The 25,283-nt window shown below is 35.8% G+C and overlaps 1 protein-coding gene across 17 annotated transcripts in view; it reads left to right on the top strand.

The window, feature by feature from the left end:
- Picalm (phosphatidylinositol binding clathrin assembly protein) overlaps positions 1-25,283 on the top strand; it is a 78,515-nt gene that overhangs the window by 41,540 nt on the left and 11,692 nt on the right. For 4 of the 17 annotated variants that reach the window (XM_052158999.1, XM_052158960.1, XM_052158888.1 and 1 more), the window contains 12 exons: positions 121-162; positions 1,579-1,664; positions 3,368-3,491; positions 3,751-3,887; positions 4,432-4,535; positions 11,481-11,630; positions 18,051-18,158; positions 20,103-20,234; positions 20,322-20,352; positions 20,492-20,591; positions 22,432-22,455; positions 23,793-23,852. In XM_052158999.1, coding sequence (XP_052014959.1) covers positions 121-162; positions 1,579-1,664; positions 3,368-3,491; positions 3,751-3,887; positions 4,432-4,535; positions 11,481-11,630; positions 18,051-18,158; positions 20,103-20,234; positions 20,322-20,352; positions 20,492-20,591; positions 22,432-22,455; positions 23,793-23,852 — 1,098 coding nt within the window. The remainder of the gene's footprint in view (positions 1-120; positions 163-1,578; positions 1,665-3,367; positions 3,492-3,750; positions 3,888-4,431; positions 4,536-11,480; positions 11,631-18,050; positions 18,159-20,102; positions 20,235-20,321; positions 20,353-20,491; positions 20,592-22,431; positions 22,456-23,792; positions 23,853-25,283) is intronic. The other 13 variants (XM_052158936.1, XM_052158895.1, XM_052158978.1 and 10 more) reach the window with 10 other exon arrangements.

Here is a 25,283-nt window from a genome sequence, read left to right as displayed (position 1 = left end):
AGGGAACTTGTTCATAGTTAGACATTCTCATTTCTCGCAGTGTTACAAAATGGTACATAGAAGAGGTAATGTTCTTAGTATTATAATTTCATGTGTTAAATACAGCATTTCTTTTTGCAGCAAGTTGGAATTGACAGAGGAGATATTCCAGATCTTTCACAGGTGAGTAGATTGTTAAAGCATGTGGTCACTGTCATGTGTGCTGCAGTGCCAAGGGGAACAGTGCTGTAGCAACACCTCCACAGAGTCGTGTGCTTTTCCTTATGTATTTCAATATTGTAATATTGCTGAAGAGGGGTATTTTGCCTTTTTTTTTTTTTTTTTTTAACATTATGACTCAATGAATGGTTAGTTGAGTGAATTCTTCCACTGCTATACCGTAACAGGTGCACCGTGGGAGAAGCTCACCCCATCATGTGTAATAACCCAGGAAAATTGTATCCCTAAAATTTTCTATGCAGCTTTCAGGCGTTTCACTTAGTTTCTCATCTTTCCTAATAGTCACTAGTTATATAGCCCTGAGGAGGCCTTGTGAACCGTCTAATATTCATGAGTCTTACAGGCTTCCCTTCTCCCCTCCAGGAGCGAATTATTTACTTTTGAAGATGTTCATGCACTCCTAAAGATACTCCTAAACACACAAACAAACACACATTTAAAGCTGTGTTCACATATGGCAGAAAACATGGTATTTGAGTCTGGCATGTATTAGCTTGATCGTTTCTATTACATCCATTCTACTGATAGAATCATGATTTCATTTCACTACAGTTGAGTAAAATTTCACTATGTATGTATACCACATGTTTCTTTATCCATTGATGGAGGTCTAGACTGGTACCACATTATAGTAATTGTTAGCAGTTAGAAATAAGCATGGCCGAGCAAGTATCTCTGGTATGTTGATTTAGTATTATAGCTGGGTCTTTGGTAGTTTTATTATTATAAAAATGTGTTTTATTTATGTGTGTTTATGTAATATATACCCTGTGTGTGTAGGGAGGCTAGAAAAGGGTGTTGAATCTCCTGAAGTTATGTGTGTAACATTTGAGACTGCAGGCAAACATATGTCACAGCACATCTATGGAAGTCAGAGGGCTACTTTCAGTTCTCTATTTCTACTGCAATTGACATTACCCCCTGAAGAACTGTCTTGCAAACCCTGAAATCCATTATCTAATCTGCAAATTAAGATAAGTGCCTGCTACATTCTCAATAGTACGTTTTTACTAAAATTTTACACATATTAAATATTTAGAAGTTTTAGGTTCTTAAAAGTTTGTTAGGCTTTATGCTTATCTTCAGTTTTTAACATTTTTGGTGTGTAAACAAAATGGTTTACAAATAACCATTTGGTGTTTGGTGGTTATTAGTAACTTCAACTAGTTTATGTTCCAGTATTAATAGTAGTAGTAATATAATAATAAAAGATTATAATTTTAGTAGCTAAAAAATACCCACCAGTAATTAGTATATGAGGAATATATGTTTCTGTTGCTCTTCTGTGAGATGACATTTGATTTGATTTTATCAAATAGTGTAATAGTTATGAAATTCTTAATATTTGTATAATTTCAGGCCCCCAGCAGTCTTCTTGATGCTTTAGAACAACATTTAGCTTCCTTGGAAGGGAAGAAAATCAAAGATTCCACAGCTGCAAGCAGGTACACACACATACACATATATATGTATTTGTTTAATTTTTGACAGTTGATGATGGGAGTTATTTTTTCAGAAGAAGTAGATGGAACCAGCCAAAGTTCAAATTGTAGTTTTTCTATCTTGATTTGGTTATCTGATAGGTTAAATATGAATGTCACTCTCACTAGTAATAAGTAACATTAGAATTAGTAACAGGATTTCTTGGGGTTAGTTTTAGTTTTTGGTTTAGTTCTTGATATCAGTAAGTGTTGACATATTTTAAGATGATAGATAGATAACTTTGTATTAATTTACTCTACTTTTATAGTATCCCTGTGGTAGATGCAGTAGTACTACCAGGATTTAAGCCAAGAATGTCTGATATATTTCAGTTTTTGTGCCTTTTGATTGGATTGATTTTTTTGTCACATCCTATTTTAATCAATTCAACTTTTGGGCTAGTTCCCCAGTTTATCTATCAAATTAAAAATAGTAGAAAGTATCTCTTACTGTTCCTTTAATACAATTTTTTGGTTGGTGTAGTAATTGAGTACTTACCCTCTTATGAAGATTTTACCTTTTTATTTAAAATAATATATAAAATACAGACTTCCTTTGGTTTATTTTTATTTCAAAATCTGTTGATTTCTCTGCTTTTTAGTAATAAATTTTAAGCAGTGTCAGGCACAGTGACTCATACTTATAATCCTGGAACTTGGAAAGTTGAGTTAGGAGGAAGTCAATTTTGAGTTTAGCTTGGGCTTTATAGTAAGTTAAGGCCAGTCTGCATTACATTGAAAGAACTCCACCGGTACGTGTCCTACACACGCCCCCCCCACCCCCAATTCCAAAGGGGAAAGTCCACTAATGAGTTGTTAAGTAATACTTTGTTCAAGGTTTTCATTTTATAGTAGGTTCTTAGAAGTAGTATAATTACCAAGATGTTCGACTAGTTGATAAGACAGTAATGAAAATAATATCTAGTCACATGCCTTGATATGATTGGCTTCTTTAGTTCTGTCATAATTATATGACTTCCATTAAGGCCATGTGTAGTTCTTTCCCTTATAATTTAATGTAGGTTTATGGTTTAGTATGGATGACTGTTTACAAAGTGGGAAGGTGAGAGGTAATGAATTGTGCGTGTGCAATAGGTTTGAAAAGAGATTCTGGCTTGTCAGAGGTAACAAGTACAAGGAAAGGAGGTGCCACACAGACTGATGGCTGAGTTGAAGTCAGTGTCCCTTTTCAAGGAACTGGCGTCCCCTGGGCAGTAGGTTTTGTGAGTGTTAGTGTGGAGAAGCAAGCCTAGATGAAGATGACTTACTCCGGTGCTCACACTTGGTGTGGTCAAGAGCCGGGGTGTTGATTGCCATAGGAGCGTCTATGAGAAACCAAATCAGTTTTGTTGTTGTTTTTGTATTAGGACTCTTCTAGGAATGTGAACTCTCTTTTCTATTGCTTCTTTGTCTTGGGAGAGGCTATGTGTTCCAGTGTTGTATACTTTTTGTAGAGTATGATATATAACTCTGGAAGCCACACTTTTGCATTTTAGTTCACATTGTTAAAATCGTTGAATTTTCTAAATCATTGAGTTAGAAAGGTCTATTTGAAGTACTAATTTTAAGTCTTGATTTAGTTTGTTAAAAGTAGGGTCACTTCATTTTATGTTCTGGATATGAAGTGCTTAGCACAAAGCCAAATTACTTTTATCCTCTTTCCCTAGGGCTACAACACTTTCCAATGCAGTCTCTTCTTTGGCAAGCACTGGCCTATCTCTGACTAAAGTGGACGAAAGGGAAAAGCAGGCAGCATTAGAGGAAGAGCAGGCTCGTTTAAAAGCACTAAAGGTAAGTAAGTATGGGCATTTTCTTTGGAAGAACAAATAGGATGTGATCATTATATGAATGAACCTCTTAGGTTTTAAAATGTGTTAGCAGTCCTACGGGCTGAAACAAAGTTTCATTTTTCATACCCACATGGAATGCTTGGTAAGAAGTCAGGGAACGCCCTTCAGCTATTAAAGCAGAATTAGACAATGTCCACTTTCAGAGTCTGTACCCACAGATCTAGTTGTAGATTCCTTATGCTTAGCTCCCTTTTCAACAGGAACAGCGGCTAAAAGAACTTGCAAAGAAACCGCATACCTCTTTAACAACTGCAGCCTCTCCTGTGTCCACCTCAGCAGGGGGGATAATGACTGCACCAGCCATCGACATTTTTTCTACTCCTAGTTCTTCTAACAGGTACAAAAGGATGTCTGAGTATTTAGTATAAGATAATCTTCAAAGTATGTGAGTTTGCTTTGATTTATGATTTTGTATTCACAAATTAGTACTAAAGGTGTAATCAATAATGTAATTGGTATACTATCTAAATAGAAATACGGTTAAAGTTACGTTTTTTTATGCTTAGGAATTAAAATATGGCCAAATTACTAATTATTAATTGAAATATAATATAAAGAAATGGGTTGGGGCGGGGCGGGGGGGGGGGGGGATACTCATTAAGTCTTTCCAGAAAGGTGACTCATCATATTCAATAGAAACTTAAGACATGATGCTCAAGTATTTTTCTGGGCCTCTTTAGAATTAGGTTAAATGAGGAACATGCCATTGTTAGCTGGCTAGAATCACTCTCTTTTTAGACTTTTTAGGCTTTTGTCGCTTTCCACTTTTAGATTTTTTATTTTTACTTATTTAGTTATTTTTGAGGTGGAGGGGGCAGGAGACAAACTAATATAGCTAAGTTCATCTAGAAATAAAACTGCTTTTCAAAATATTTTCCTAGCACATCTAAGCTGCCAAATGACCTGCTTGATTTGCAGCAGCCAACCTTTCATCCATCTGTCCACGCTATGTCAGCTGCTCCTCAGGTAGCAAGTACGTGGGGAGGTGAGTGTTCGCTGTGTTCTGAATAGTGTGTGCGATCTTCCCTGTGTATTGTAGCTTTTTACCTTTTTTGTAGAAGTTTTGGTTAGACTTGATGCATGGGAACTTGAGAAATAATAAAATTACATTAAACTAATTTTTATCTCCTGATGAAAATTTATGATAAATGAAGTATTAAATTATGGAATAAGGTTTAGTGAAGATGAAATTAAATAAAAGAAGAAGAACTTAAGTATGAGATATCCCCTTAATGTGAATTTCAAATGGATAGTAATTACTGTGTTTGGTGTAGAAAAAGTTTTCCTATTAGGTAATATGATGGTTCTAGTAAAACTCAGATTGTGTTATCAAATGGTGAAAAGTGTGACCAGATATTGCATGGTAATTCTTGTATTTTTTTTTAAATTATTTTAATTTTATTTATTTATGTAATTAACTTATTTTATGTTAAATGTTGCTTTAACTTAGACTTGTAAGATAACAGGACTGTCCTTCAATAGGTTTTGAATTCTAAGGGGATCATGGTTTAACACTTTAGTAGTAATATATGTCTATTTTACAGTTTCAGTTGATTTAAAATCATCACCTTTGCATGGTTTTGGTGTGTATGTATTTATATATATATGTACGTATATATGTATTACATAGTCACCAAAAATTCCTGTAAAGAGATTTCAGAAAAATGATGCTAAAAAGAAAACTATAAAATATGTTGAAATTTGTATTTGCTATCATGTAACATTTGAATTAAATTTTACAACATGTGAAATAGATTTTCATCTTTAATCATTTGAATTAAAAATATAGTTTTAATGCTTCTTTCCTTCCTTTTTTTCTTCTCTCTCCCTTCCCATCCCCTCCAAGGCTCCTTTGTGTTTTTCTTTTTCTGGCGTGGCACTGAATATTGAATCCAGAGCATTGCATGTACGAGGCAGATGCTCTGCCATTGAGCTGCATCACCAGCCCAGAGATGCTGCTTTGTATGCTAGAATCTAAGCTCTGTGACTGCAAGGGTTATCTGTCATTAGTACCCTAGAGAGTACTTTGTGGTGGTTGTTGTAGGGGCTTGTGTGCCAAGATGCACACATGGAAGTCACAAAACAACTTTGTGGTATCATTTCTTTCCATCCACCTTTATGTAGGTTCTAAGAATCCAACTCAGGTCTGTACTCTGAGCCCTGTTGTTTTCTCATGCTGTAGCTTAAGATGGTCTCAAATCCACAGCAATCCTTCTGCTTCCACCTCCAAGTGTTAGGATAGCAGGGTTGGAACCATCACACCTACCCTTAGAGTACTTCTTGTTATATGTAGATATGAGTAAATTAATATAATAAGTGCTTTGTGGGATAAGTGGATAGTTTCTCTTGAGGAGAAATTATCTATTTCAAAGGGAATAGAGAATTAAGAATTATGAGCACGTAATTTTTGTCTTATGTAAACATTAAGGTTAGTTTAACAAAATCTTGAGATTTGAGAGGAGTTTCTAAAGAAAGTAGCTTAATAAATATTTTAGAATTGTTTTAAAATTGAATTAAAGTGAATTAAAGGTTAAGAAGTTTCTTGGTGCTGGAGAGATGGCTCAGTAGTTAAGAGTGTGTACTGCTTTTGTCAAGGACTTAGAATGTTACATTCCTAGCACCCATGTTGGCCAGATCACAACTATCTGTATGAATCTGATGCCTCCAACCACCTTACACACTTACATTCACAGATAGAATCACAGACACAAACAGATTAGAGACTTAAATATAAAAATATAAGTAGAAAGGTCTCCCTCCCTTCTTTCCTTTTTGAGACAGGGTTACTCTTATTTATCCCTGGCTGTCCTGGAACTTACTTTGTAGACCAGGCTAACCTCAAACTCACATAGATCCACTTGTGTCTGCATCCTGAGTGCAGGGATTAAAGGTATACACCACCAGCACCCAGCAGAATGGGTTTTCTTACTGTTCTAACAGATCCTGGTATTAAATTTTGATTTATTCGTTCGTTCGTTCGTTCGTTCGTTCGTTCGTTCGTTCATTTATTCATTCATTTATCTATCTGTCTGTCTGTCTATCTATCTATCTATCTATCTATCTATCTATCTATTTATTTATTTATTTATTTATTTATTTATTTATTTATTTATTTATTTATTTATTTATTTATTGTTTCTCTGTGTAGTCCTGGCTGTCTTGGAACTCATTCTGTAGACCAGGCTGGCCTCGAACTCAGAAATCCGCCTGCCTCTGCCTCCCAAGTGCTGGGATTAAACGTGAGATGCCACCGCCCGGCTTTAAATTTTGAATTTGGAACATTTTTATTCATATTTTCGACTTAATCGCAGTTGTACATTTTAAAGGGATGGGGGTTGGAGGAAGGTCTCTTTAATTTGTCCTGGCTGTCCTGGAACTTGATATGTAGAGTAGGGTGGCCTCAAACTTAGAGATCCTCATATCTCTGCCTCTCTCTAATTCTTTGCTGGTATTAAAGGCATATACCACCATGCCCAGCTCATACTTGCTTTTTTAAAATATTGGAGTGTGGCCTGGAGAGATGGGACAGTAGTTAAGAAAACTTGCTGTTCTGCTTAGATTTAGTTTCCACTGCAGATAGGTTATCTCACAAATGTCTGTAACTCCCGTTCCAGGAAATCTGGCCTTTATAGGCACCAGGCATGCACATAATATTTACATGAAATCAGAACATTCATATACATATAAAAGAAAAAAATTAATATATTTTTAATGTTAATGTAATGTATTAGTGAGACAATTAAGTAGTTTTAACTTTTTTCCTCATTTTTAATTTTTTGATAATTAGCCTTCTCTCTCTCTCTCTCTCTCTCTCTCTCTCTCTCTCTCTCTCTCTCTCTCTCTCTTTCTCTCTTTCTTTTTCTAATAGTTGATGGCTCCTTTTTAGTCCTGCTTCAATGAGTGATCAATACCAAGGGAAAGCGAGGACAGGCCAGTTGGTACAGGAGAGGACATTTCTATAGCAATTCTATTTACACATAGAACAAACAGATAAACAGAGTCTATTGCAGTTAGAAGTTAATCTTCTGTCAGCTTTATTTTAAAACTGTATTTGCTTATTGAGATTGATTGTGTACATGAGTGTACAAGCCAGATGAAAACTTTTAGGAGCCAATTTTTTATAATGTAGGTCCCAAGAATCATACTCAGATTGTCAGGCTTGGTGACAAGTACCGTTATATGCTGACCCATCTCAGCAGCACTTCTTTATTTTAAATAAAGAAGTTAAAACGTTGTTTTTCTGACTAGACTAAAATTTTTATAGGTGAGTATATTCATTTCAAAGAAATGTAAATGTAAATTCCTTTTAAGTATAACATGAACAGTAACTTGAACAATGATAAGTAAAACTGTGTCTGGAGTGGTTGAACTCATGGAGCAGAGGGAATGTTTACTAAGGAAAGGGTTTTCAGTGATCTGTCTGGAATAATGGTTTCAGAAAATGGTTCCAGAAAAATTATTTCCTAATCTATATAAATGCATTATATGTAACCATGTGTATATATATTTTTGTTTTAAATTATTTTGCTTTGTTGGCTATTTCTTTTAATAATTTGCCTGTTGTCTTGGCATTTAGCTTGATGCACATGAATAATGGAGACTTTAAAAATTCAAATTAAATGCTGGGCTTGGTGCCTTTAATCCCAGCACTATTGAGGTAGAGGCAGATCCTTTGTGAAATTGAGGCCAGCTTGGCCTACAAAAAGAGACTCCATCTCAAACTCAGTCTGAAGGGGAGGAATAAAAGTCTGTTTCTTTTTCAAAACCTTAGTTACATGTAAGGAAATTTACTATAAACCCTTTAATTTATACAGAATTAAATCTCTACTGTCTCATAAAAATATTTCACTTCTGTATTTATAATAGTTTCAGTGTTTTGGTTTCTGCATGATGACGCATTTAGAGGACTTCAGTCAGTACAGTAAATGGTTAAGTTTTTATAGCCTTGATGTTCAGATTAGGATTTTTTTAAAATTGAGGCCGATTTACAATAAAGAAATCTTACATATAAGAAAATTTCATCAACAGTAAAAAGACAAAACAAAACCTTTTTTATGTTTTGTTTTGTTTTTTTAATAATGTGGCTGCAACCCAGAACTCCAAGCAGAGTAGGCAAATGCTTTACCACTCAGTTGAAGTTTGAAGCCTGCCTGGGCATGAGAACGTTGTCTAAGACAAAGCAGAAAGTAAACATAATGGAAAAATTTAGTTTTGAAAGTTCTAAGAGTGCTAGGGACATGGCTTAATGGTTTAATTACTTGCTGCCGAGAAAACCAGAGGTCGCAAATTTGGGCCCATGGAACCCGTGTAAGTGTCAGGTAGTTATGGTGCCCGTGGTCATTTCAGATTGTAGATGCTGACTGGAAACATGATCTTATGAGTAAGCTTGCTAGACTGACTAGTGAACCTAGCCTGGCTAGAGGTGGACGGAGCTATAGGTGTCTGCCTCAGGCCTGTACCCATGCTCACACAGATGCAAAATATACGCACTTACAAGTACACTTTATACACACGAGAGAAAGATGGAAAGTTTTGAGATTTGCTAGTCTAGGAGATGGTTTAAGTTAGAATAGTCAGAACATCACCATATTTAATAGTTTGAGCTTATTATTTTGTCTACTAATTAACACTGCCTAGATTAATTGCAACATTTTGTCAAATAGATCAAATGCTCGATATTGTCTGATGGTCTACCATGAGTGCATATTCCATTTTTGCGTATTCTTTATTATTTGCTCAGCAAAGTAAAATGTACTTTAAAACTGTATATACATTATACTGGGCCATGGTCAGGCACACTTTTAATCTAAGCACCTGGAAGGCAGAAGCACACAGATCTGTGAGTTTGAGGCCAGCCTGGTCTACAGAGTGTGTTCCAGGTTGACCAGGGCTGTACAGAGAAACCCTGTCTCAAAAAACAACAAACTTCTACATCAAGTATTTTCAAAGGATACTTCCAATTCTGTTAGTCAACTCTTTAACTCAAATGTCCTTATTATACAAGGAACTACAATGGATAGATAGCATTAATGTAAGCACCAGTGCTTACTTACCAAACCAGGTTCCCTGATATGGTTGGTGGAAATGAAAACCAGACCAGGTTGGAGTGTTCTCAACAACACTGAGGCTGAGGCAGGATTATTCCAAGCAATCAGACCTTTATACACTTATCAAAACAGAATGTAATGGCGGCTGCTATGATATAATGGTGGTTGCAATTTAGACAGGGTATGCAGGATTACTGTCTAAAACTAATTGTTCTGCCAAACTGATACATGCTTCCCTGACTTCTAAGGGACACAGAATCAAAGGACTCTAACCTGAAAAACCTATGTCACATGCCTTTTAAGGTAGCTCGTCCAGGTCACCTGCACATTGCATTCTGGCTTGACTACCAAAATCAGCTTCATATATCTGACTGTTTACTGCTATTTTTTTCTGAATTGTTTTTTGTTACTCTGCCATTACCTCCCACTGCTTGTTTACTTGCTTTCTGTCTTTTCTTTTCCTTTCTTTTCTTTTCTTTTCTTTTCTTTTCTTTTCTTTTCTTTTCTTTTCTTTTCTTTTCTTTTCTTTTCTTTCCCTTCCTTTTCTTTTCTTTCCCTTCCTTCCTCCCTTCCTTCCTTCCTCCCTCCCTCCCTCCCTCCCTTCCTTCCTTCCTTCCTTCCTTCCTTCCTTCCTTCCTTCCTTCCTTCCTTCCTTCCTTCCTTCCTTCCTTCCTTCCTTCCTTCCTTCCTTCCTTCCTTCCTTCCTATGCATGAGAAGGATGTTAAAGTATCATTTATGTTTGAGTAGTTACTAAAATTTGGCTTTTGAACTGATTTTTAGTGTGAATTGATAGTCTAGGAATATTAACTTCCTAGTCAAGTATTTATGATAAAAAATTAAAAATGTTATTTAAAGATGCTTTGTAATTAAACCCCTGTTATTTTCTTGTGACTTTTCTGGTTTTGAGTCTTTACATTTAGAGTTAATGAATGCTTGCCTTGATTTGATTGACTCTGAGGGACATGTACCTGATATAGTAAGTGAGCTAGCTAGCTAACCCTTAGTTCTTTATGTGGTTATTGTTGATTTTTGCCGTCTTAAAGCAGCAATAGATTGAAGAGGTGACTAGTTGAAGGTATTGATAGAACCATCTTCTTGATTTTAGTTGTCGCAAAGAACAGTATGATGTTATATATTTGCTTTCTTTTTTTCTTTTAGTTAACTGTTTAAATCTTAAGAAAGGCTTTCATTGCTAGAACATCTTGAATGAGGCATAGGAACAGGAAATATCTAATTCAAGAATAACTTTGGATAGAAAATTTGAAGGAGAAAAGCTTGTTAGTTTTATGATGGGAACATCTGTTATTCTGTAGGAAATTACTTCAAGACATTCAACGCTGTTTCCAGACTGGACAATGATATCTGTTCTTAGTTGTTAGGAGGTCCTTTCTCTTTCCTTAAATCTTTTATTCATTTTATTTTAGTTTCCTAACTGTTGAAACAGGATTTTAAAAATATTAGAATTACCTTCTTATCTTAATTTGAAGTGACTCTTTATTCTTTTATTTATACTGTACCTTTATCAAACGTTTATTTCAATGATTTGAGTAAACAGATTTTGCCATCAGAACCAGTATTCTCAGCTAGAGCAGGTACAAGGTGAGTGGCCCTTACAGAAATATTTTGGTGGTTATTCTCTTATTTAACTATGTGACTTTGATTTTCTCGTGTGAGAGAGGAAGTCTGCTCCGTTATGCTTGTTAATGGAGACAATTCTTTATCTCCATATGTTAATTCTTTCATCTTAGTGATTATGAATATATATTTGTGTGTAAAATTAATAATATAACTACTACTTTTCACTTTGCATCTTTTGACTAATCACAATACTAATGTATTACTTCCTTTCTTCATTTTGCTGTAATTCACTTGGACTGCACAGATCCTTTCTCTGCTACTCTAGATGCTGTTGATGATGCCATTCCAAGCTTAAATCCTTTCCTCACAAAAAGTAGTGGTGATGTTCACCTTCCCATTTCTTCAGATGTATCCACTTTTACTACTAGGACACCTACTCATGAAATGTTTGTTGGTAAAGTACCATTTAACCTTTTTTCCCCAATTAATGTCTATACTAAGGTTTTGCTTTGTTCTGTTGTTTTTTTTTTAAATTTATGTGTTAGTTACTTTTAAAGTGCTGCAGTGATTACTTTGGATTTTAACATCAAATTTTAAAATTGACTGAAGTGATAATGTAGTAAGATTCTTTAAAGACTCCTGGTTATAATGTAGATTTTAGGAAACATTTCTTTGAGTGAATTTTCTGTTGTCTGCTGTAGTTTAATATCTTATATAGTATCCTGTTAATTAGTTCACAGAATTAATGTAAAAGTAGCATCTACATTTACATGTTTATATGTGTTTGTATTTTTACTACTGGAAGGAGAGTAGTTATTCTTATTAAAAGTATTGCAAATCATAGTTTCATATTGTCCTAAATCATACCTATCCTTAGTCCCCTTTGTAAGACTAGCACTTCATTACTTGTCTGAAAATAAAAGAAAAAAGTATGTGTTACATTTTAAGAGACAAATTAGAGAAATGATTGGACTAACCCATCATTGTAGTATATAGAAAGCCAAAATTTGCCTGAGTTATGTAGAAAATAAGTTTTAAAATAGATACTAAAGTTGAAAAATGCTAGAATTTTTGTCTAGGTCTGCTTTATCTGACTTGGGTTTTTGTTGTTGTTGTTGTTGTTTTTAATCCTCTTGGTTCCTCCATCCCCAGTCCTTTTTCTTTCATCTTGTGTCTCTTGTTTTTTTGTGCTGTGTGCTGTATAAGAATTTTCTAGATGCTCAAGCTTACCTTAATACTTCTCCTATATATCATGAGCCTTCTATTGTTGTTGGCTTACTTTGTTGATTTATTATACAAGAGAAGTTTCTTTTCTTTCCCTGTGAAGTAAACTTTCATAACCTCCACTCCTCCATTATGTAGGTCTTACTGTATATTTCTGGCTGTTTTGGAAAACACAGTATGTAGATCAGGCTATCCTTGAACTCATAGAGATTTGCCTGCCTCTGTCTCTGCCTCCCAAGTACTGGGTTTAAAAATGTATCCTATCACAGCTGGCTCAATTTTCATAAATGTATTAAGAATAAATAGGCCTGCTCCTCTACTTCCTCACTGCCCCCCTTAAGTCCCTAGACCTACTCTGGTACTGAAGAGTGAATCTAGGAACTTGGGTACTCTCAGCAGATTATACCACTCAGCTATGTGTTTCAGTCCTTACTTGATTTTTAAGTTGCATCCCCTCCCTTTCTATTCTTGTTTTCTTTTTTTTTAAGCACATTATAATTTTGTAAGTAGATACCTTATTACACCTTTTCATCTATACTTATAACTTGGATATTTTCATGAGTGTATTTTATCTTTAATATTTATTCCTATCTTGTAGAATTTAAAGCTCTGTATATTCATTAATTTCTTGTCAACTGTTGTTATTTATTTATTTATCCATTTGTTTGTGTGTGTATGTATGTATGTATCCATGTATGAGTGTATATATCATGTATAGGTGAGTGTTTTTGAAGGCCATAAGTGAGCATTAGTTAAAGGCAGTAGTGACCCACTTGATTTGGATCCTGGGAATTGAATTCTGGTCCTCTGAAAGAGCTGCAAATACTTTTAACCATTGAGTTATCTTTGTAGATCTGCAGATGTGTTTTTTGCTAGGGTACTAGAAAAAAATAAGCCCAGATAATTTTGTATATTTATGCACAGTACTAGATTCCCTTAAATTACCATTAAATGTGTGTGTGTATGTGCGCGCGCGCGTGCGCGCGCGCGCACACACACACACACACACACACAGAGTCTGGGTGTATGCCTTTAATTCCAGCACTTGGGAAGTACAGAGAGGTGGATCTCTATGATTGAGGCCAGGGTAGTCTATATAACAAGAACCTGTCTCAAGGAACAAAAACAAAGCAATAAATGTATATATATGCAGCACAAATGACATCTGAAAAGGGAATTTATGAGGACATTTAATAGAAAAAATGTTTGGACTCTTGCAAATTTTTGTTTGAATTCAACTTCTACTTTAAGTAAGACTAACTTTAAATAAACATTTAGTCTTTGTGAGTCTATGAAAGTTGGTATGTTTTTGTGGAACAGTCAGGGATTTATATGTGAAAAAACGTATTATAGATATAGTAAAATTTTATTTTTTTCTCCTGTTTATATAAAGTGAATATATAGGATAAATTAAAAACCCCAATAATATTTTGGAATCAACTAACTGTATTTTAAAGTATTAGTAAATTTGGCCATAGATGAAATTGTTCAATCTATTCAGTTTGCCAGCCCAGCCAGTTTTCCTTTTAAAAAAAAAAAAGTATTTGTGTGTGAGTGTGTGTTGGAGTTGTCAATTAACCTCTCCTCAAAATGCGGCAGCACAGTGTGGCACGGGTTCCTTGATACCCGCCCCAATGTTCTAGGTTCTTGAATGAAAGACAGACAGACAGACAGACACACACACACACATACTGTTTTAACATGCCTTAAACAGCTCCATAGCCAAGCCAACACTCCTCTGATACTCCTGAGTTATTACTTTCTAAAATCTTATTCCATCTTTGCTGCCCTAGACCCAATTGGAGAGGGGGTCTCTGGAGCCACTCTTCGCCCACTCTTACATGATTGGCATGCTCTCTTCTGTACCTCTCATGCCTGGACCTCATTTCTTTCCCAGAATGACGGTTCTTCCCCCTTCCTCTCCCAGTCCCCCTGCCCACAAACCCTAAAGTCCCACCTCTGCCCCTGCCCAGCCACTGGCAACTTTATTTGCCAGTCAGACCCAACTGGGGGCAGGGATCCTCCACGAAGTCTTACATGGAGAGTGTTCTGCAATTTTGGGAACCCAGTTAACAATACAAATGTTAAACAAAATCCACCATAGGTGTGGGCACCTATGTGTATGTAAGCACCACAGCTGGCATGTGGAGATCAGAGGACAACTTGTTGCAGTTAGTATACTCATTCCACCGGGCCTTGAACTAAGGCCATTAGGCTTGATGCCTTTCCCACTTGAGCTATCCTGCTGGCCTGTTTTAAAAGATGTTTGGGATGTTTTTCTGCTAGTTATTTTGTGCCTCTCAGTTCATTTATTGTGTCCTTATTAGATTGGCCCCAAATATTTGTCTGTGGATTGGTGCTGACGAGTATCAGTTCTCTCTGGGTCTTAGGAGAAGCAAGAGTAGGTTCTTTTCTCTTTCCCTTCCCTTCTTCTATCCCCTTCTTTCCCTCCTTCCTCTCCCTCCCTCCCTTCCCCTTTCTCTCTCTCTCCCCTTTCTATCTCCCCTCCCCTTTCCCTTTAAGGTCTATTTTTTTAAGTAGTGTTATTAGTTGGGTTTGTCTTGTTTGCTTATTGTTTGTTGACATAGGGTTTTACCATGTAGCCCAGGTTGGCCCCAGACGCCTCCTGTTTCTCCTTTCTGGAGGTGTTTTGTTCTTGCAGTTTTCCCCATTGTTGTGTACCTATATGTATATAAGATGTGTTTGTGTGGTGTTCTTGCAGTGTTGTGTACCTATATGTATATAAGATGTGTTTGTGTGGTGTTCTTGCAGTTTTCCCCAGTGTTGTGTACCTATATGTATATAAGATGTGTTTGTGTGGTGTTTGTATGCCATGCCCTGACATGGTGGTTAGAGGACAGCTTTGTGGAGTTGGTTCTGTTTTATCTGCTATAAAGTTCTGGTGATTGGCCTCAGGATGAGAGACTTCCATGGCAAGCTCTTTACCTGCTAAGCTATCTTGTTGGCTCAACATTAAGGTTTTATGTTTCTGTTTTAAGTAGCTTTTAAAATTTAAAAGTTGATAATACTGATAAGTAACTGAAAAAGTGACAGAAGAGCATTGTGGTAGTCATTCACTGAAATAGTAAACAAAAGGTCTTTACCTTTACGTGTGTTTGTGTTTGTTTGTATGTGTGTGTTCATGCTCAGTGGTAGACAGAAAAGATGATTACCTTAGTAATATGTTGCTTGCTTCCCCCGATATTATTACGAATTATTTGAAATTACATTTTTGTCTAAGTAGGATTTTTAAGAAACAAAAAAGTGAGGTACATGTTTTAGAGTACTTTTTTGCCTTTTTAACCTTTGTTTTTGCACTTGAGGCTAATTTTTTAATTATTCAATTAATCATCTTAAAGACTTCAGAAGATGGTTACCCTATAATAGGAAATAATGGAGTTGTTCTAAGATTGTTATAAAGGGACATTGTAGAAGGAGAAATTGGGCATTAACTGTAATGGACTAGCTATAAATTATTGTTACATATATGACCAATAGGTTAGTGGTCCTTTAGCCAAGATTAATCCAAAAGTCCTTGAAGGAGCAGTGTACGTCTTACAGTGTGGTGGTAACACGAGCGTGTGTGTAAGCACACTAATGTTTTGGTCTTAAAAAGCTATGAGAACTGTTAAGCCCATGGAATGTTAAAGCTTTATACACCTATAATGTCACTAAATCAAAGAGGCTAGAGTTGTAAGATCCTTTTGAAAGACTGGTCAAGAGATGTAAATACTGAAGGACTTGGTACTGTGTATTTGTTTCTCATCCAGAGACCAGCGTTTTTGAAGTAAAGGTAATTTAAGGGTTAGAAGAAGGTCAGACTTTAAACATTCCTAAAAACCTATGGATCCTAAATGTTTACATTATAACCCCACATTCTAGTTTAAAGTGGGATCACTCATGGGGTCAAAAACCATTGGTGGGGCTGAAGACATAGCTGAAGGGTTGAGCATTGGCTACTTTTCCAGCCAATTTCCAGGTTCAATTCTCAGCATCACATGCTGGGTTCACGGTTGTCTGTAATGTTAGTTCCAGGGAGATCTGATGCCTCTTTTACTCTACAGGGTCCTGCCTGGGTATGGGGCACGTAAGCTTACACAGTCAGACACAGACACACAGACACACAGACACACAGACACACACACACACACACACACACACACACACACACACGTGCTCGCGCGCAAGACAAAGTGAAAAACAAAACCTTTTTAAAATTGCCTAAGTTAGCTGTGTTCTTTATATTCTTGGGGATTTGAAGCGAGATTTTGAAGTTGGATCTCCTCTCTGGGAGAAAGAGAATCTGTTCAGAACTCCAGAAAGTCCCTTATTGATATAAATGCTAACCTTCTAAAATCAGGTACTTTTATTTATGTGTTTTCATTCTGACTTGATAGAACCTAGGAAGCAAGAGATTTTAGAAGCAAGTGACTACAACCTCATATAAATCGTAAGAATCTCTTTGTGATCCTTTGCAGGCTATTTACCTAAATATTTTTAGTGATTCAAAATTCATCAAGTCATGAGACAGACCTAACATTTTTAGATGTTTTTAATTATTTTTAGCTTCTACAATTTTACACACTCAACTTTAGAAAAATATAACCTGAGAATTAAAGCGTCTATGTTAACTCAGCATTAGCAGGCCTGAGAGACTCAATCTAGGTACTTGTTGTGATAACACTATTAGCTCCAGGATAAAGTAAGTAAGGTTGTCTTGTTGTATGGGGGTGTGTTTCAGGCTAGTTTTAGGCTGATTAGCATACTTGGCCCCTTACTCATCATTCTTAGTGTTAAAAATTGTAAGTTGAATTGAGAGAGTGGATGGGATTTGAAAGAATTATCATTTTTCTTTAATGTTCTAAAAACAGGCAGAAACATTTGTGAGATTGCAACTTTTAGAATCCTAGCTATTTTATCTTAAACCATGTAGTTTCTGCCCCAGTGACATGGTTCAGTGGGTTAAAGGTGCTTTCTCCCAAGCGGTGAGACCTGAATTTGTATCTCAAACTCACATAGTGGAGGAAAAGAACTAACACTCACAAGTTGTCTTCTGACTTACACACATACAGTGTAGCACATGCATGCCCACAAGCATATACACGGGTACACACAAATGTAATAGCAAAACTTTTATTTTTTAAATGTGTGATGGTTGGGGTGAAGTAGGGAAAGAGAAAGTAGGTCAGAGAGATACAGGATACAGAAGGTCATAGGTAGAGAGATAGCATGGTGTTTTAGATGACTTCAAGTTTTAAGAAATCAGATGCAAAATTAAGATAAAATATAAGAAAAGGTTTCATTTTTGTGATGAAATAAATTCATGATTAAATGTGTGTTCTGAGTTTTCTTAGTGGGTGACTTTAATGGAAATGTAGCTAGTGTTGATGGTTTATACCTATAATCTTCCCATTGAGGGCCAAGGCAAGAGGATCACTTGGACCACAATGTGATACTATGTCTTAAGAAACAGGAATGTGATAAAACGAAGAAAACTTTTGCTTTAAAAACTAGCTTTTTTGTTTAAGGAATGTATTGCTTTCCTCATTCTATTACCATTATTAAAGGTAATTTATAGTTAACTGTATTTTCAACTATTGAATAGTAGTTAGTAGAGAATTGAGTGTTTTTGCATTTTGCTTTTCCTTAGGATTCAGTCCTTCTCCAGTTGCACAGCCTCATTCTTCAGCTGGCCTTAATGTCGACTTTGAATCTGTGTTTGGAAATAAATCTACGAATGTTGCTGTAGATTCTGGTGGTAAGAAAAGTTTTTTTTTTTCCTTTAAAATATGATAGCATGTTAATGTAGATCCTCTATAGGAAACATGATTCTGCTTTTAGCATTTATAAATTAAATTGATCTTCTTCCCCCAAAGCACTTGATAGGGACCTATAAGAATATTAATTTTACCTTTTTCTTGGTAGCATTTTAGAGGTTAGGGGAAGTTTTGTCTGTATAACTAAACAATAAGAAAACAATTTCTTGGTAAAGTGCTAAATTGTTAGTGACTGTTTAGAAAGTGCTATAGCTTTCAGTCATCATAATTTTTCTTGTACTGAGATGAACAGTCTTATGGTATGTGAGGTTCTAACCTGAAGGCATAGTGCTTGGTACCCTGACTTGTTTAGATAGTTTCTATATAAGTAGAGTATGTTAAAGGGTCTGTGACTACAGGCTTTTTTAAAGTACTGATTATTTTTAAGCTGCACCTACTAATTTATATTTTGAAAACTATAAAACTCTGGAATGAGGATTATGCTTCTTGTTGTTAGCATGAAGGTTATAAAGTACATATAAAACTTTAATGTTCTGATCTTATTCCTACAAGGAAATGATCACTGACTTTGACTAACAATTAAATTTTAACTTTAAAACATGTTAGACTGTCTTTAGTTACATAATGTTTAATTAGTTATCCATAAAGTTAGAAACAAGCTTGTTTGTGTGGACTAAGAATTTATTTAGTGCCGGGTGGTGGTGGCACACATCTGTAGTCCCAGCACTCTGGGAGGCAGAGGCAGGCAGATTTCTGAGTTCGAGGACAGCCTGGTCTACAGAGTGAGTTCCAGGACAGCCAGGGCTACACAAAGAAACCCTGTCTCGAAAAAAACCAAATTAAAAAAAAATTACGTAGTGTATACTAATAGGCTTATAGTTTTGTATTTGAAAGCTCATTTGCATATGCATGTAGGCGTATTTGGAGGCCAGAAGAGGGCATTGGATTCCCTAGAACTGAAGTTATAGGCAGTTGAAAGCCACCATGTGGGTAAGGGAACTAAGCCTGGTTCCTCTGAACTAGAGCAACCAGTGCGCTTAACCACTGACCCATCTCCCCAGCCCCTGCCTTAGGTTCTTATAGGTTCCAAATAAGAGAAGGGTGAGAAGCTCTTAGAAGCCTTCTAGGACTTGTGAGATAGCTCAGAGGTGAGGCTACTTAACTGCAAAGCCTTATAACCTTAGTTCAGTCTCCAGGAATCACGCTGGGGAGAATTAACTCCTATGTATTTTCTTTTGAGGCACACAACACTTGTAAAAAAAGTTTGTTGTGGCTGAGCATGTTACCTTATACCTTTACTTCACCACTAGGAAAGCAAAGATTGGTAGGTCTCTGTGAATTTGATGTCAGCCTGGTCTACATAGATGTTCTGGCACAGTTAGAGCAACGAAATGAAGACCTGTCAAAAATTTTTTTTCTGTTTTAGTTTTTTCTTTTAACTTAAAAGATTTAATTTTTTTTGAATTCTGTGTTTGGAGGAGGGCAGCTATGTGCACATGAGTGCAGGTGCCTGCAGAGCAGACACATTGGACACCCAGGCTCAAGTTACATGGTCCTACCTGATGTGCCTACTAACAACTGCCCAGCTATTTCTTCAGCTCCAATTAAGACATTATAAAATAGTCTCTCAGTATAAAAAGGGACTTTAGGATAAATGTTTAGAAAAATTTTGCTGGAATAGGGAGAGATTTACATCCTCATCCCCTTTAACTTGGATATAATTTTGTCATTAAATTTTAGACACACTATTTCTGTTAAGTTCAGTTGAAGATGTCAGATTTTTCTTCTTTCCACGTGAGGGCATTTCTCCTGTTCTGGGAAAACTTCCAGTGAATAAACAAGGAGAAAAGGGATAGAACTCCTTTAGAAAGCCGTAGCCCATGAAGTTCCTTACACATCCCATTTCATCTGTTTGTAACTTTAAGGCTTTGATGAACTAGGTGGACTTCTCAAACCAACCGTGGCCTCCCAGAACCAGAGTCTCCCTATTGCCAAACTTCCGCCTAACAAATTAGTGTCCGATGACCTGGATTCATCTTTAGCCAACCTTGTGGGTAGTAAGTAGTCCTTTGCTTCTTCAGTCACCTTTAAGCTTAAGTTGTTAAAATGATTCTAGTTTTTAAATACTTTTTCTCTTTTCCTAGATCTTGGCATTGGAAATGGAACCACTAAGAAGTAAGTGTCTCATTTGTATTATTTAAATATCATCTTAGAACCTGATGTGACTTTTACTTCAAACGTACCAACTTAGTACTATAAATGTTCAGTATGTTCATGTAGTTGAGAAACATTGTATGTTTATGTTTATTTAAAGTGATGTAAGTTGGAGTCAACCAGGTGAAAAGAAGTTAACTGGAGGATCGAACTGGCAACCAAAGGTTGCACCAACAACTGCCTGGAGTGCTGCGACAATGGTGAGTGGGAAAGTTTATATAAAGTACCAGAATGCTTTGACTAAATGTATAACAAAAATATAGATATAAGTGGAAACATTATTACTAAGTTTTATGAAGTATCTCATTGTTTCTTTAAAGCTGATTGACTATCTTTGTCAGGTACATTTTAATCCCTAACATGTCTTTAAAATGATTCCATTTTTAGACATCATTCTGATGAATAATGTGTGGCTGTGGTAGGAGCTATTATTTTTTTCCCACTTAGTACATGCACAGTTATTAAGAAGTGCAACAGCGCTGCATCTTGAGTAATGGGATATAGTCTTAGTATTATTGCTGTCAAATTTATTGTTTATGTTTTGTAACGTAAAGTCCTTATAACCTTTAGACCTGATGATGGGTAAACAAGTTACTTTCTTAGGTTTTCTTAGTATTAATATAGTTCCTCATTATTTGTGGCCATTCAATATTTGATTGAAGTCCCCCGATAACCGAATTAGTGAGTCATTTTCACCTTTATATTTTACATTGTAATTTCACATCCTGAAAAGCCTCATTCTAAGTCAGACATACTGGTGCATGGCCTATAATTCCAAAACTTGGAGGCAGAACCTCTAATTTAGTCCATCTAACTGAGGAATGAAAAATTCAAGTTTAATTTTGTTGTTTTGTTTTGAGGAGGCAGGTGTGAGCCTGTGCAGAAGTTATATAACCCAAACAGACTGAATTCACTAGGTGGTCCAGATCAGCTTCAGATGTACCATCTTTCTCTCTTGGCCTCCCAACTGCTGGAATTGCAGGTTTCTAACATCATGTCTGGCTTCATAGTTTAGGTTTTTACATGTGAGCACAGCATATGCACATGACTCACAATAAGTGTAAGAGTGTAGTGCTCTCTCAGGAGAGTTGGAATACATACATCACTTTGAAGTATACTGTCATCTGTGCTGCTTTTTTAAATCCCCATATGAAAAGCAGTTGAAAAGCTGAATCTAGTGTTTTTCCTTTATAACATACCTCAGTGAATAAAACTGCTGGCAGCAGTTAGGTTAGTGGGCTTTCTGGCTGCACATAGGATTATTCAATAATAATGTCTGTGTGGTACTGTAAGTACTACAGCTAATATGAAGTCACAGTGGGTATTTGCTTATTTCATCTTACATCAGTATTTATCTGAAAGCTTTTGATCGTATTTACCTTAAAATTGACTACTAGAATGTAATAAACACCTAACCATCTTGCATTGTATGTAAGTTGTCAAAATAAGTGTATTATATATGTTAGTGTGGGTCATCTCTTATGATATCTTAAGATATTTGTGTGTATTTGATAGTTTATTTTAATGGCTAACGTGTAGGGCCTGTGATGTGACGTAAGAATAAACTGCTGCTTATGGTGTTTCTTTACATTTCTAACCTTTTGATTAATTCTTAAACACTGTCAAGGTTTTTAATTTCTAAAATTATAAATAAATATATTTATTTGACTAAAATATTTGTTTTGCCACAAACTCTTTTCATTGCCGGTCCTGCCCTGGCGGTAGACATGTGGTGTCACATTATTTTGAGGATGCCCTTGAATTTTCCTTATTGATATCACTACGTATTTTGTTTTAAATACATTTGTAAATAGTAAAGCATTGTGTGTATAAAGGGAGGTAGCTAAAAGTCCATTTCCCTTATCAACCTTGATAGTGTTTTAATAATAGATGTTCTTTTATTAGATATTAAAAAATACCAGAATTTTAGGTAGTGAATGTACGTGTAAACTAAAATGCTCTCTGTGTATTTTGTTGTGTAAGTACTTGCTCTAATCCAGTGTTATTGCATTATGTAATTGTTCTCCCTGGGAAAAACAGAATGGCATGCATTTTCCACAATACGTAAGTGACCAAAAACTAGCCTTTTTTTTATTTTTTTTGCAATAAAATGGCATGCTATTAACCACCGCTGCAGCAGAATCTCATAACCTTCCAGCTATTCCTTATTTCCACATCAGATTTTCAGTGTGCCAGAAATTATTCCTAGCATCTACTGATTTTCATGGGTGTGTTGCAGAATTGATTCTGATGGTGGCATGGGAAATACCAATTTTTCTTTCTTGCTTAATATTCTGCCATTTGCTGCCAGATGGCTGGGTGTCTGTGTGTGTATCTGTGCTGCCACCGTGCACTTGATGACTTTTGAATGAAGGGAAATGTTGATTGTGGTAATGTTTAAAAATAACAATTGCATGTAATCTTCCAGGCTTCTGCTGTACTTGGCAGTTTGTTTTACTGCTCTTGTAGATCTTGGTTTTGAAGTAGGGAGAGACCAATACGCCCTATGTGCTCACCTGAATACTAAACTTCACTTGTTAGTGTTATTTTTAAAGTTATGCTTCATTTAACTTCATGCCTATAACTTCAAACTGCTGTATAATTTTATGTTTTCAAACATTTTAGCTGTGTTATTGGTCTTTCCCCTGTATTCAGTTGTAGGTTTTTATGAGCAAGATATGTAGGGAATATTGTTAAGACAGCAGCCATATCTAAAATAATATGTTTCTAGTATGCTAACAAGTCATCAATAAAAGAAGTAGCACAGGGATCCTCACGAAAATATCAACTTAGAACATGGTTGTTCCTTTTAAGTAATTGATAGTTTTGGAACAAATTAGAAAGCTAACATACAGCTACTTCTGTGATCATAGGCATAGTTACTCGAGGTCTTCCTATGTTTTTTTGAATATCAGGTTCCTAATTGACATGGAATCATTAGGGTTTTTTTCTCCTTCTAATACTAAAGAAACACATTAAGAAATAGTCTCTATTATGTTCTTCTTGATAAACATTTTTTATGAAAATTAATGGGTCTTAAAGTTTGGAACTTTTGGATATTTTTAAATACCTGAAGACTTTAATTTTTCTTATTTTGGTGGAGCTATGGATAGGACAAGTACTCTGTCTTTGAAAGCTATAAGCTATAAAGTATCTTGTGTACTTAGACTATGGTCGAGTCTAAGCTTGTGGGTTTTTTTTTTCTTTTAACAATTTTGTTTTTCTGCTAATTTTGAGATTTTTCTCACTGAGTATTAATTCATAGTTACCAATAATCATAAATGTCACTTAATCATAGCTGTCTTAGCAATTTGTTTTAAAATAGAAATCTGACAATCCTTTAAACTCATGAGATGCAGGACTTAACAATTCCTGTTTTACTTTTTCTTTTGCCATGTCAGGCACCCCCTGTAATGGCCTATCCTGCTACTACACCAACGGGCATGATAGGATATGGAATTGTAAGTATATTTCTAAATATAATTTTTTGGAAAGTAGAGTAATTTATTCTTAATATGATTTATTACAACCTTAGGGGTTTTTTTTGTTTGTTTGTTTTAAGAAAAGTAGTACCCTATAGCTACTACTAGCCCAAGAACCTAACCATTGCTTCCATAAGTATCTTTTAGAATATTTGTTGTAAAATAGGTATTATTGATTAGTGTACCAAATGTTAATTTATTTTTCAACTCATAACTTTGCTGTAAATGTTTTTCATTACAAAATGATTAAATATTAATGTTTAGCTTCAAGCTATTTTGTTACAAGTAGTGAGATAATACCACTTTAGTACTGTAGAATTGTATAATCGAGTAATTTAGGGGTAAATTTAATGTGGTATAGGCCAGAATGCTTTTCCTCTGACAGTGGCTCTTGGAGTACAAAATCAGTCTTTAAACCATTCACCATTCCCACAATCTATATTCTGTTACCGTCAGTGACATGAGGATGACCTCTGGCCTCCACATGTGTATTTACACCTACACAAACATGAATATTATGTAACATCTGTACATACGTATACACAAATAAAATCAGTTATCATTTATGATCATTTGCATAGTGACATAAAATTTGATATGATACTCAAAAGCAATTGGGTTGCTTTGAAATATTTTACTATTTAGCTGTAGAGCCTACATGGACCCTGAGGCCTGGATAAAGTTTACGTTTGGCAAATCCGTTGGATAGGAAAGTTAGGCTTTATTTGCAACTTAGTTTTATTTTTTTTAAAGGCTTATTTATCTCATGTATGTGGGTACATTCTTGCTGTCTTCAGACACACCAGAAGAGAGCATCGGATCCCCATTACAGATGGTTGTGAGCCACCATGTGGTTGCTGGGAATTGAACTCAGGAACTCTGGAAGAACAGCCAGTACTCTTAACCGCTGAGCCATCTTTCCAGCCCTGTTTTGTTTTTTAAGTCACGATTTCTCTGTGTAGCTTTATTCGCTGTCCTTGAATTTGCTCTGTAGACCGTGCCAGCCTCTAGCTCTAGAGATCCACCTGCCTCTGTCTCTGCCTCCCGAGGGCTGGGATTAAAGGCATGAGCCACCACTACCTGTCTGTTTTCTACTTTTTAAGAGTTAAACTAAGCCAGTCAGTGGTGGCACACGCCTTTAATCCCAGCACTTGGGAGGCAGAGGCAGGTAGATTTCTGAGTTCGAGGCCAGCCTGGTCTACAGAGTGAATTCCAGGACAGCCAAGGCTACACAGAGAAACCCTTTCTCCCCCCCCCCCCCAAAAAAAAAAAAAACCAAAAAGTACTACATTTTAAAAAAGTAGATATTACTTTCACTTGCATGCAGAATAATTTGTCCTTAAAGTCAGAGCAAAAGTCCTATTAATCTTACATTCCTGTTTGCCTTCTTGTTTACGTCCTCCAGAGTAA

This window comes from Apodemus sylvaticus, chromosome 1 (genome assembly GCF_947179515.1).
Source record: "Apodemus sylvaticus chromosome 1, mApoSyl1.1, whole genome shotgun sequence".
NCBI classification, from domain to species: domain Eukaryota; kingdom Metazoa; phylum Chordata; class Mammalia; order Rodentia; family Muridae; genus Apodemus; species Apodemus sylvaticus.
This window is presented reverse-complemented; position numbering and strand designations above follow the sequence as displayed.